At 39.7% G+C, this 12891-nt stretch overlaps 1 protein-coding gene across 1 annotated transcript in view; it reads right to left on the reverse strand.

The window, feature by feature from the left end:
• cfap299 (cilia and flagella associated protein 299) overlaps positions 1-12891 on the reverse strand; it is a 91890-nt gene that overhangs the window by 2187 nt on the left and 76812 nt on the right. The window contains 1 exon segment of the mRNA XM_042487771.1: positions 2005-2134. Within this exon segment, the coding sequence (XP_042343705.1) occupies positions 2005-2134 (130 nt within the window).

The raw sequence follows: 12891 nt of genomic DNA on the forward strand, positions 1-12891 counted from the left end.
GATTTTATGACATTGCTTGGGTTTTAGGACATATCAGATTTTAGGACATTTTTCTGTTTTTACGACTTTTGCTAGGACATTTCTAGGATTTTAGGACAGTTATAGGATTCACAGATGTGTGTATTTTAGAACATTTCTGGGATTTTCAGTAATTAAGGGCTCCATTAAGTGACGTCTATTTGATAAACAAGCTCTATTTTTATTCTGTTTCATGCACTCTCGCACCTTTGTACACTAAAAGTACAAAAACAATTCCCAGTGTTGTTTTTATTGTGTACTGTAAAATCTTTGGGGGGCCAGATTCGGCCTTTGGGCTGTGAGTTGAGAATCACGGCTGTAAACTTTTACTTCAGTTGTCAGAACTGAAATATGACAGCCCTCCACCCCACAACCAACTTTCTGGCGAGGACGGAACAAGTGGTCACGGGATGACAAAGGCAGAAAAACAAACCACCCAGAATGAGTTGATGCGAATCTTGATTTTGGAAGGTTTCGTTGCGGACCTGCGGCCACATGAGCAGCTAGTGAGCTCATGGCGTGTTAAAAAAGCCGGATGGTTCTGCGCCGCTCCGTGCCGAGCCAATCTGGGCTGAGCTGAGCTGAGCTGGGTTCTGGGCGCACGGGTGGTTTGCTGTGTCTGGCTTCCTATGCCTTCTCTTGTGTTTTTAATAGACAGCCTGGTCGGGGCGGTGCTCGACCGCAGCTAGAACACTGTGCTGCCATTTTGGCGCTTGGCCTCAAAAACGCAGTCCCCACAGCTCTGTCTGCAATTTCAAAATAGTTCAGCCCCACACCAACTACTTCCCTACCCCCCAGCGAAGAGAGGAACTGGAGAGAAAAAAAACACAGTCTGTCAGTCGTTACTCTTCCAGGGCCCCTGTCGGACTGCGAGCGTGGAGGAAGCACCTGTCTCGACCTCTTGATCCTCCGTTCTTTGTGCAGGTGGAAAGCAAATATCTTTCCCTCCCACTGATTTCTTTCTCTCTCTCTGTCCCTCCAACTGTTTCTCTTATAATGTAGACTCCCTCTGAGAGTTACTGTCTGATATCTGGTGTTTATTAAATAAAAAACCAGGAATTATGCAGACTGGGCAGAGAGGTAAAAAACAACTTTTGATTTTTGCGTTTCATGGTTAACCCTTTATAACCTGGGCAAATTTGCTTGACTTTTTTAAAATCATGGGAGGAAGGCAATGAGTAATGTAAAAAGACATGAAACAAAACAGTGCTAGAAAATTTAGCAAAAAATAAATAAAGAAGTAAATAAATTGCCTTGGTAAAAACTACAAGAAAATAACTCAAAAATTACTGGATAATAATAATAATAATAATAATAATGATGATGATGATGATGATGATGATGATAATAATAATCAACCCAAACAAAAAACAAACAACAGAGAAATGTAAAAAAAAAAAAAACAAACAAAAACAATTTTTAATAACGCTAAAGAATCATTTCAAATATCTAATAATAATTTAAAATATAGTTCTCTGCAAACTTTCTCTAGATTTAATAAAAATCTTCTAATTTTTTGCAATTTGCAGGACATTTCTAGTCAAGTTTTCTTTGCCTCTTTTTTTGCTAGTTCTTCGAGAAAGAAAATGAAACCAATTTGCCCAGCTTTACTTGTGAAAGGCACCTGAATGCAGCGCAGGAAAAGTGATGTCAATCCAGGTTTGAAAGGGTTAAAATCGTAGGCATGGTTTGAGAGCAAGAGCTCTGAATGCAACAAAAAGGCCCCGAGCCATGTTAGACAAACAGGATGTTGTGTGTGCACGGCAAGTTAGTCACCTGAGCCATGAGACGAACAAAATTAATCTTTAAAGAAGTCCCTGCATGGTGCAGCAGAAAGGCTTTGAAAAGTCTTTAGCCCTTTAGCCTTTTTTGCTCTCCTGGGACATTTTTACGGCTGTGGAACAGGTGAACTGATCTAATTAGCAGAACCATTTGTCTCCTCGGGGCCTAAAAACAAAACAGAATAACAACAACAAAAACACCTACCACAGGGTCCACATTCAGGATCTTTTTGTCCCTCTTGTTCTTGAAGAGAAGGCCGTTGGGGTCGTCATAAATCACCTCAAAGTTGGGGCTGGGGTTGGACGTGGACACCTGTGTCTTCCAGTTGTAGTAGCTGCAGAGAAAAGGGCACAGGAGTTGGTACATGACGGAGGTGAAGACATTTTTGAAGGTTAAAGGTGCTTTCACTCAGTGAGGGGGTTGCTCAATGCAGCGGTACAGTGGAAGCCACCCTCTCTTAAACTTGTAGGAGCATAGTTGTTTGGACAGAATCTTTCGGAAAGATTGCATTTCTCTGTTTTTAAAACTACCGAAAAGATGCCAAATATAGTAAGATAACGACATGGCACACAGTTGTGTGGCATCTGGTTTGCTTTTGCGGGCCCACACAGACATGTTGCTTAAGAGAAACACATTTGAAACCCAAGTATTTCAATGAAACAATGTAACCCATATTTTTTCAATGTAAGAAAACGGGTCAGTTTTGGATGCCCAGTGTGAACCAGGAAAACCAATCTGTCCTGCCCTCTGTTGCGAAACAGGTACCGTCTTCACCCCATGGATTTCAGTATCTAAACAGGGCCTCACATATGCAGTATGGCAAATGGACGAGCACTTATATAACAGCCTTCTAGTCTCCTACCACTCAAAGTGCTTTTACACCACATGTGTCATTCAACTAGTGGTACTGGCTGAGGCCACCATACAAGGTGCTACCAGCTACTCAGAAACCACTGGGAGCCATTTGGGATTTCTTGCCCAAGAATACTTCGACACATGGACTGGAACTCAAACCGACAATCCTCCGATAATGGGTGACCTGCTTTAAATCCTGAGCCACCGCCACATGTGGCTTATGGATGTATGAAGAATAAAAGACAATAACACTACTTGCTAAACCCTTGAAAGCCACAAGTCACATTTCATGCAGCTACACAGTGCACGCGGACATCCTGCTACCTCCATAGAAAAGCATCTGAAATTTTGATTTTCCTGTAGCTTTATTGAAATGTATGCAGTTATAACTTTAAAAATGGTCAATTTATCTGCAAAGAGTAAATGCAACACTGATACGAGGTATCCTGAGTGGCAGAGATTCAAACAAACCCAGGACTTTCACCTGAGAGCATGCTGTTCGCTTCCTGAATGAAGTCAAACCGTTATGGGTTTTTTTCTACACCTAACCACCAGCTGGATGGGAGCCTGTCATAAAAGGTGGACGTTGTTGGCAACAATACAAGATGATGTGCCTATGATGATTGTTGCCTATACCTACCCACATAAATGTAAATACAATGTTGGAAGTTTATTTTCAAAAAGACTGAATGCATCTAAAAAGCAGAAACTGTACATTTCACGTGAAAATGGAAGTGTATAGTGCATGTGTTTTCTTTAAATAATGTTCTGTGTGTTGATGTTTTGGACTATTTGCTGATGTTTGCAGTTGCTATTGTGTATTATTGCTTTTAATGTGCACTTTAGCATCTGCTTGTAGCATGCTATATTTGTTTTTACATTGTAATCAGGGCTTCCTCATAAAAGAAAGATAACTCTAAATGGCCCTCCCTGTTTAAATAATTGTAAAATAAAAAAAAAAAAAATTAACACAGTGTATTGACACAGTGTCCTGGAACGCCAACAACAGACTGCAGTTCATATGTAAATGGCAATGGCACTGACCAAAATGTGATATTTGACGAGTTTTGACGAGTTTTGATGAGTTTGGATGAGGTTGGATGATAATGTGTTGAAAACAAAAAAGTTCTTTTTCTAAAAGTTTGAGATAACAGTGGACAGGAATGTTAGACTTAAAAGACTTAAAAATGTGGAAATAACACAGATGTTTTTGGTGGTAGTGGTATGTGCTACCCGACCAGTTCTCAATCTGCTTTTTAGGAACATTTTCCTTTATAGACTCACACAGCAGGAGGCTTTAAAACAACGCATGAAAACCATATTGAGGTCATGACTTGCATGTTTCATGGCAGACAGGAAAACTTTAAGGATTACGGAGCATTAAACGGCCATTGTTATCATATCAATATTCGACAGCAGGTTATAAAAGAACTTTGCTTTGCAGGAAAGAGAGGAAAGCAACCTGCAGAGTGAAGTCTGTTTTGTAAGAGAGGCAGAAGGTAAAAGTCTGTTTCCAATTTGATTGTGAGGGCGCTGTGTTGGAGTACGCCAAACCAGGCATTAAAATAAAGCTGTGGCTAATAAGCAATTGAAACCAAAGAAAGGGTTGAATTCCAAAATAAATGACCGATTAATTTACAGCATCCGATTGGATCATGCTCTGCTTTTAGATTTTCTGTTATTTTTGACACAGCAGAGCAAGAGTGTGAAACTGTGTGACAGAGTCAGAGGGGCAAAAATGGTTCAACTCGAAGGCCACACTAATACGTTTAACATGTGCATTAATTTGAGGATGTGATTTATTAACATATGATCTATTGCGCAATTAGGGAGTGTTTATCCCTGTCAAATCATTCATCAACTCAAGACTCCTCAAGCAGTTTGCTGGAGGCAACATGTGTGTGGAAAAGAAAAACAGCCACAGCAGCTTGACATACGTGAGGTATAAAAATGGCAGATCTTTTCTTTGTTGATGTGAAATATGAGGCTGGTTGGAAGTTAAAGCATCTCATTTAGGTAGTGTTGAATACTGCATTGTTCCCATGTTAAGTTTGGATTCAGCTTTTCACCTTTTAGCCGAGAGAAGCCAAGCATGGAAAACAAAGATACAAATCTTTGGTTTAACCGTGATATTAAGCGATAGTTCACCCCAACTTCAAAAATACATATTTTTCCTCTTACCTGTAGGGCTATTTATCAGTCTAGATTGTTTTGGTGTGAGTTACTGAGTGTTAGAGAGGATGTCTGCCTTTTCCCCAATATAATGGAACTAGACTGCACTCAACTTGTGGAGCTCAAAACACCAAAAAAAACCTCAACAGCAATGTCTCTTTCCAGAAGTTGTTGAGAGCAGTTTCATGTAGGAACTATTTTCTTTCTACTGAAGTACACCTGCCAACCGTATCACTACGCAAAAGGAAGCGTGCTGAGCTAGCTAACATTAGAGCACAGCCGAAGAGGACGCCATCAGTGTTTTTTTCAGTGCATTTTGTGCTTTCATAAGCATGAGCCTCTCATCCATGAGTAATTTCACGCTTCCTTCCACACCATGATACAGTTGGCAGGTAGAGAGAAATAGTTCTTTGCAGGAAACTGCTCTGTGGATTATCTTGAGTATATTGCTGTTGAGTTTTTCAAATGTCTTTTTTGTAATTTTGAGCATCACAAGCCAAGTTGCATCTTGTTCCACTATACTGGAGAAGAGAAGACAGACATCTCGATGGCCAAAACCTCCAATACTCTGCAGCTCCAGCCAGCCAAATACTTCAAACTGCTTTTGCAGTGCTTTTGGCGTAAGATCTCGACGTCAAAAGTCCCTTTTGCATCTGCATGACAGCCCGCTGCACAGCATCAGCTGAGAACACAGCAGGACAGGACCGTAAGCAGTGTTGATAAGCACCGGCTAACGGCCAGACAACACATGCCGCGCCGGCATGATTCACAGACGGTCGGCATTAGTTGAGAACGCTGTCATGAAATCTGTTGTGTCCACATGATACACTGCTGGGTGCCTATTTGGTGGGAAGGAGAGGCGGTGGCTGGATCCAACAAACACTGGACTTTCATGCAGGAATCCAGTGATTTTGGTTCCAGTCTAAATGCGATGTTTTTTTCTAGACCTAACCATGTTCCTCTTTTACCTAAACCTAACCGTCTGTGCCTGCATGTGCATTTCTTGACGTCCCTGCTTTGGTTGGGATGTGCTTTTGTTGCACGTGTAGATTCACAAGTCCACTGCAAAGCGGTGATATGTGAGTATTTGGGATGAGAACATGTTGCAAATACCAATATTTTGGGTTGACAGTATTTGATGAACTAGCAATTAGACTCTTTCTCCATAACTGCACACTGAACCTTTAAGTTCTTAGAAAAAAGGCTTTAAAAAAAGAAAAAGGAAATCACTTAAAACCAACAAAAACCTCAATAACCCTAATGTAGCAATGTTATTAAGAGTAATAAGTGATATATAAACCTCGCTTCTGATTGAGCTGTGCTCTCCAGGCGATAGTGGTCATCTATAATGGTTCTCGTCATTAGCTGTTTACATCATAGTAACCCAGCTCCACACTCTGAGGCGCTGAAGGTTGCTCCACACTCTGAGGCGCTGAAGGTTGCTCTAGCGAGCCTTGGCTGTTCCAGAGCAGCAGTTTGTGGTCCAAGAACAAAGTTGGACCTCGGGGAAGAGGCTCAGTGTAAATCTAGAAAGAGGTACACTATGTTGGGGAGCCGCAGCAGCAAGTTGTAAATACGGGACCGCAACCTAATGGAAAAATGCCAGCATGCTGCAGGTTATATTTCCCTTGCTGTGATGCCTTACCAGAGCCAATATATGATAAACAACAGGTTTAAAGTATTAATGACCCACACTATGTAAAATACATCTCAAAATGTATACGTTGTGAGACCTCTGCGATCTTTGAAATATTTGGGGCTGTTTTGTTTTCTGCAGGATCTGCTTCAGAGCTAATCTCTAGTGGCACATTAAACCTGTTTGCAAATACCCATTTGCATTTGAGCCATAAAAATAGTTTCTGACTGCAACATATTAAGTATACTTGCTACAAATGACGAGCAAACATATAGTACAAGCAATATAAAAACTTACCTGTGTGGCTGTTCCAAAACCCACAGACCGCCATGCAATTTTGGGAAATGTAAATATATAGTTTTGCAGAATAGTCTGTTTTTGATAGCTATTAAAAAAGGGCTCGATATTCCAGCCAATAGCAGACTAACTTAACTGCTGGTAACGTGGTAACATGGTTTTCCTAGAGTTCCTAGATTGGTCACTTGTCACATTCCCAAAAAACAGATATTCAAAATAAGGACCTATCTATGTAAGCCTCTAAAAGATCGCATTAATACTCAATAATTTGACACAGACATCCAGATCCAACTCCAGGGAGAAAAAAATCTGTTGTAGACCAGATTCAGACAGAATTATGCTATTCAAATTAGGTATTCGGATATACAAATATGATGATTCATTTTCTTTCTTCCATACAAAATTGTAAAGTTTGAAGTTGGCCCAGATGGACTCGAAATGTGCAATGACATTTTTTTTTCACCAAATATCAAACAAAAGCCAAAAACTTGACTTTGAATTGCATAAATTGACTTTTTAAGACTTGCCTTTGACTGGAAGTCTCAAAATAAATTCTCAAAATCTCAAAATAAATTCTTTAGTATCAAATGTACTATATCACAATATGTAACGATAGTGCAGCAGAGAAGCACATAAACTGTGTTTGAAGATGATGTCCTTGTCGACCACTTTATGGTAGGCTCTACTATATTTTGATACCACCATAAAATCCTATAAATTTCAGACTATGTGACACCTTCTGATATCTGCCTACCATCTCCTGCCAGCTTTCAGAGTAATCCTCCTCTCCAGTAAAACACATGCACTGGATGCCTCTGCACAGTCCCATCCATGTGGGGAAATACACTGATGCATAAAATTATAAGGTATGATAGGACGAGAGGTCTGGCATTTTTTTTCCAAGTTGCCAACAGAGCTGAGTAAAGCAGGTTCAGAATAGACTGCTGCAATGCCCCAATTATGAAATACAAATTGAGGTTTTTCCCTTAAAGCTCAGAGGAAAATTATATTGTCTGAGACGTGCTTTCAGACACATGCATACTTCTTCTCTTTGTAAATTAGATCTGACAGCGTTTCACTGACTATTTATACCGAAACGCCATACGACAATTAACATTTTTTGGGTCGACCACTTTTATGCCATGGTGAACCGCTTACTTTTGCAAGAGAAAAGGGGACAGATGTGAGATATTTTAACACTGAACATGAAAAAGACTGACGAAAGCGTGAAAAAAAAAGAAGTTTTGAAGCGATGCCGAGAATTTTGTTCATACGTTACTTGCATGTGTTTATTGGACCCACCTCCCTTAGTGTCCCATATGAACTGTCACCAGGGCAACTGACTGCACGGTCGGTGCACATTTGGTCACAAAGAAAGCTCCAGCAGCTGGATGGCACCACACCCAGACACATGGACCAGTAAAAGTGTGAGAACCTGGATTTGGTGGAAACAATGACGGTGCTCTCAGCACCGGTTCCTGGTTCCCTATGCATTTAGCATGGCTGTTTGACACGTGCACTGTGTCCTTTCACTTTCCATAGTTACCGTGCTTAGCTCTATTGTTATCTCCAGGCGGTCATTTTCCAGGGTAATGTCAACAGTCTCATTATAGGGCTCAGAGGAGCTGGACTCTCTGCGCTGGATGATATATATCATAAAAGAGCAAATACCGAGCATGTGTATTCGCTCAGCTGCTTTTTCTGTAGTGGCCGAAGAATACGGGTCCAGCGACTGTTTCTGAAGTTAATGTTTCCAGTGTAAATCACAAAAGGCCTCTTCAGTGTTGAAAGGAAGAGTGTAGCGAGTTGAATTTACCGTTGAGCCCTCTTGGGGTGTCGCGGGTCCAATTCAACAACATTTCACAGACGGGCTGCGTCCAGTTGACAACCCCATTAACTAGCTCATATCTAACCCCCACCTACACACATCTATATTTTCTACATTTCTATATTTTTGATTTTTGGCGTCATTTTGGATTTTATTCATATTTTTTTTATGTTAAAATACGAGTAAAGTGTTCTGTTCTGTTTTTATGAGTTGTGAAAATTGTACTTCAATGCTTTTGAGTTCATACTGTTCTTTAGTTAATAGGTTAATAAGTTTGTCCTTCTTCTCCTTTTGGAACATGTAAGATGCAATTTCTTGTTGCTTATTTGAATATCAAATATTTTCTACTTGAATCAAATATGATTCAAGTAGAAAATAATAAAACAATTTACTGAATAGCAGATTAAATTCTTAAATATTTCAAAAATATCATCATACCATCTACAGTGCAGACAGTAGTGCATTTAAAGTTCCTCACAAATATGAAGCATAATCGTGAGGTTCAATCAGCCTCTACAGGATGTCACGATGCTACAATTGCAAAAGTTAATGCAAATTCAGCCAAATCCTGTGAATTCTGTGCAACCTTATAACTTTATCCCCTGCATTACATCACAAAACTCACTTAACAAGGCAATCTGCATCACTTCTTTCAACAGATTAACTGGTTTCACTGGTTACAAAACATGCTGTGGTTTCAGCTTCTCAAATATGAGAATGTGTTGCTCTTTTTGTTTTGAATTATTTTAAACTTAGAACCGTTGAATTATACTTTTGGTTGGACAAAAGAAGACATCTGAAGTTGGCACATTGGCTTTTTAGAACTACAGATGTTAAAAAAAATGCCAATTGATTGTCAGTTTTATAATACATGGTATTATTTATTCAAGAGAAATGGCTAAAATCCCCAAATTATGACCATTTCACATAATACAGACCCTCATCATACTTATCAGCATTGATACTTGTGCCGCATACGTGTAAAGCTAATGCTGGTTACAGTTTTATATTAAAAATCCTAAAATATACAAAAACTGCATAAATTGAGTGCATTACAGACCATATACTCATGATATTTTAAGATGTTTTAGCCATCAGATTCACACACACACACACACACACCCACACACACACACACACACACACACACACACAGAGGCCAGAGGCATTACATAATGTGGTGACACAACTGGGTGTTATCCCATATTCCATTTGACTGGAGCTCAAGAGGCTAATAGCGCCTTGACTGCAGGAGGTTAAAGGTCAACCTGTGTTTGAAAAAAGGGCCTAAAAAAATACAGGCGACTGGTCCAAAACTCTGTCTCATATTCAAAGAATGCTCACTGATGACAACTTATCAGTCCGGTATGACGATCGCACCTTGACGGAAAAGATTTATAGTCACCGATAACAGTTTTAAACATCCAGACATCATTTGACACGTTAAATTTTAACGCCGCGGCCAACATGGACGGAACAGCGCGTCGAACTTGGCAGGACATTTCCGTCTCTCTGAGATGATCGCTCTGCAGGTGGAACCCCGAGTTAATCTATCAAACTCAGTCCAAACAGTATCAGCGCTGAGAACAAGCAGCCAGACTGGATTTCAAGTATGTGTGCGCCACGTGTGAAGATCGACACACATGACACGGAATGTTCCGGCTTACCAGCAAATATTTATCAAGCTGGCAGACTCCACCACGGTCGAATATCCCGCCGCCGCCTCCCCCATTAAAGCTCGGACACAATGCTTCAGGCCGAGCCGCCAAATCACCTTCTGAGCTGGAACAGTTTCTCTTTTGTATTAAAAGTTAATAAAATAGGACAGCAGTGCAAATATTTTCACAGCGGAAAATGAAGCCAGACACACAGGTGCATTGCAGAGGCTGAGCGTGGAGGCAATATGGTTTTGGCTTGAGAGGAGGCATGCGCTGTATTTCAACCGAGGAGATCCTTCAAGTTCAATCTTTCAGTCTGTCGCCAAATGCACGCAGGGTCGAGCGGGGGTGCAGGAAAGCTTCATGTGATCCAGCATTTTGAAAAAAAACTTGTTTGAATTAGAGCGATTCTGTGAATTACTGACTGTATTATGAAGTTAAGAAGATACAAAAAACTACTGGGTGAACTCGTTATTTTTTAGATGTTTACCCGAAAAAACGCTTCAAGAGTTTAAAGAAAAGAAGCAATTAGGACTACCATATATGTGACATGTTGCCAAGCCTCTTAAAAGTCGACTAAACACACGGAGAGTGAAGAGAGAGAGATAGAGAGAGAGGAAGGAGCGGAGCAGCCAGAGTGCATAAACAGATGGTCACTTTGCTGGGGAACATTAAATAGACATCAGAGATGCTGTAGGCACATCTGGAGTGGCAGGAAGCTGGAGCTGCAGATCTGTGGGATAATTAGATGAGGGTCAGGTCTTTGGTGTGTGGATACTATGTGTGTGTGTGTGTGTGTGTGTGTGGGTGTGTGTGTGTGTGTGTGTGTGTGTGTGTTTGAAGCTCACAGTTAAAAAATAACAGAGCGAAAAACGTAATTAAGATTTAGCTTTTATGTTAAGGGTTTTTTTTTTAACCCTAAATGTGTACGATCTGGGTCAGATTTTGATTAAATGTACTAAAATCCTTTGAAACCTGGATTGACATCATTTTCCTTCTGTCTTCCAGTTCCTTTATTTAGAGCTTTGACACTTTAGAAAATTGGTTAGATTTCTTCCGAAAACATAAAGGAAAAGGCAATCGGCAAATTGGCATGAAACGTCCCATAGATTTTAAAAGGTTAGTAAAAGGAGATAAGAAAATGTCAAAAAAAATAGAGGAAGAATCATTAGCAACTAAGGAAAATACCAAGAAAAATATTATTATAATTATTACAATGATCAGAAATTATTATTGTTTGTTGTTGTTTTGTTGCTTGATTTGACAACTTGGGAATGAGAAACAGGCTGAGACTACCGCAGAAACATGCCGGTGCAACATGGTGATTTCCATAAATGAGGACCTGTTCCCTATGTGGATATAAACGTCTCACTCTAAGGTAACGAAAACACAATGATTCTTATTTTCACGAGGTTATACAGTCAAGAAAACACATTATATCATATTCCATTTCTGCCAATATATTCCCCTAAATCCTTCACACTGGACCTTTAAAGACTTCACTCAGAGTTTGCCCTGAAGTTACAGAAGGAGAACAGACCAGATTCATGTGTGTATCTGAAAGTCTCGCAGAGACAGATGTAGTCTAATAAAACTGCAGTCATTTATATCTTTGTATTTCTTTAATTTTCTAATCAAGTATCATCATATAATTTCTATACTTTTCAAAGTTTGCCAAGAAAGGTGCTGTTTTACTAATATAATACCAACAGTGGCTCTATTGTTATGTAGTTTTCTGTGTTACTATCTTAGATGCAAACTTTCCACAAATGCAACAAGGAAAATGCTGCGCTTGATTTACTCTAACCAGGTTTCCCAGGAGGTCAGAGTCTTACAACATGTGCCTTTACAAATGATGTTTATATGTCCCACCCACCCGGTGGGCCTGCTAAAATAAATCAAGCCTAGCGTCAACTGATTATTGCTCCTTGTTGCTCCTATAGAGGCGACACAAAGATCCCGGAGGTCACTGAGAGCTAGGGCTGGACGATATGAAAAAAGCCATATTTTTTTTATATCAGTCGATATTGATATATATCACAATATACATTAAATCACTATTTCTGTCAAGCTTAAAAGTTCCCTCCTAAATGAGATATGAAGATATTATAAGCAGTGATGCACGATAATGATTATTTCAACTGATACCGATAAACCGATAATTTCCAACTTCTTGTGGCCGATAAGATACAGATGACCGATTTCTTTTTATTTGTTGGTTTTTATTACCTGAGGGTATGAGAGGCTGAGATGTGGTGAGTACAGATGAATTTAATTTGTGCACTTTCATTAAAGAAACGACATTTCAGACAAAAAGCTGGAAAATCGTTTTTTTTTTTATGAAGAAAGTGATATATAAGAACAAAATCAATTTCATTTTTAGATTTTGTTTTTTTTTTCTTCCCCATCTTATATTCTTATGTCAACTTGAATTGTACAAAAATAACGCCTAAAATAACATTGTGTTTGAGGTCCAGTGGATCTATAGAGAGGAACATTCCCCGAAATGTCAGGAAGCAGCAGCTACAGAACCGTCCCTAAGTCACGGCTCTGCTGTGATCTCTGCACATTTACATGTTGTTCTGCTTGTTGTTGGAAGGAATCAAACATCAGATATCAGTTTATTCTTTCAGCATAACCGAGCT

Source organism: Plectropomus leopardus, chromosome 6 (assembly GCF_008729295.1).
Source record: "Plectropomus leopardus isolate mb chromosome 6, YSFRI_Pleo_2.0, whole genome shotgun sequence".
NCBI classification, from domain to species: domain Eukaryota; kingdom Metazoa; phylum Chordata; class Actinopteri; order Perciformes; family Serranidae; genus Plectropomus; species Plectropomus leopardus.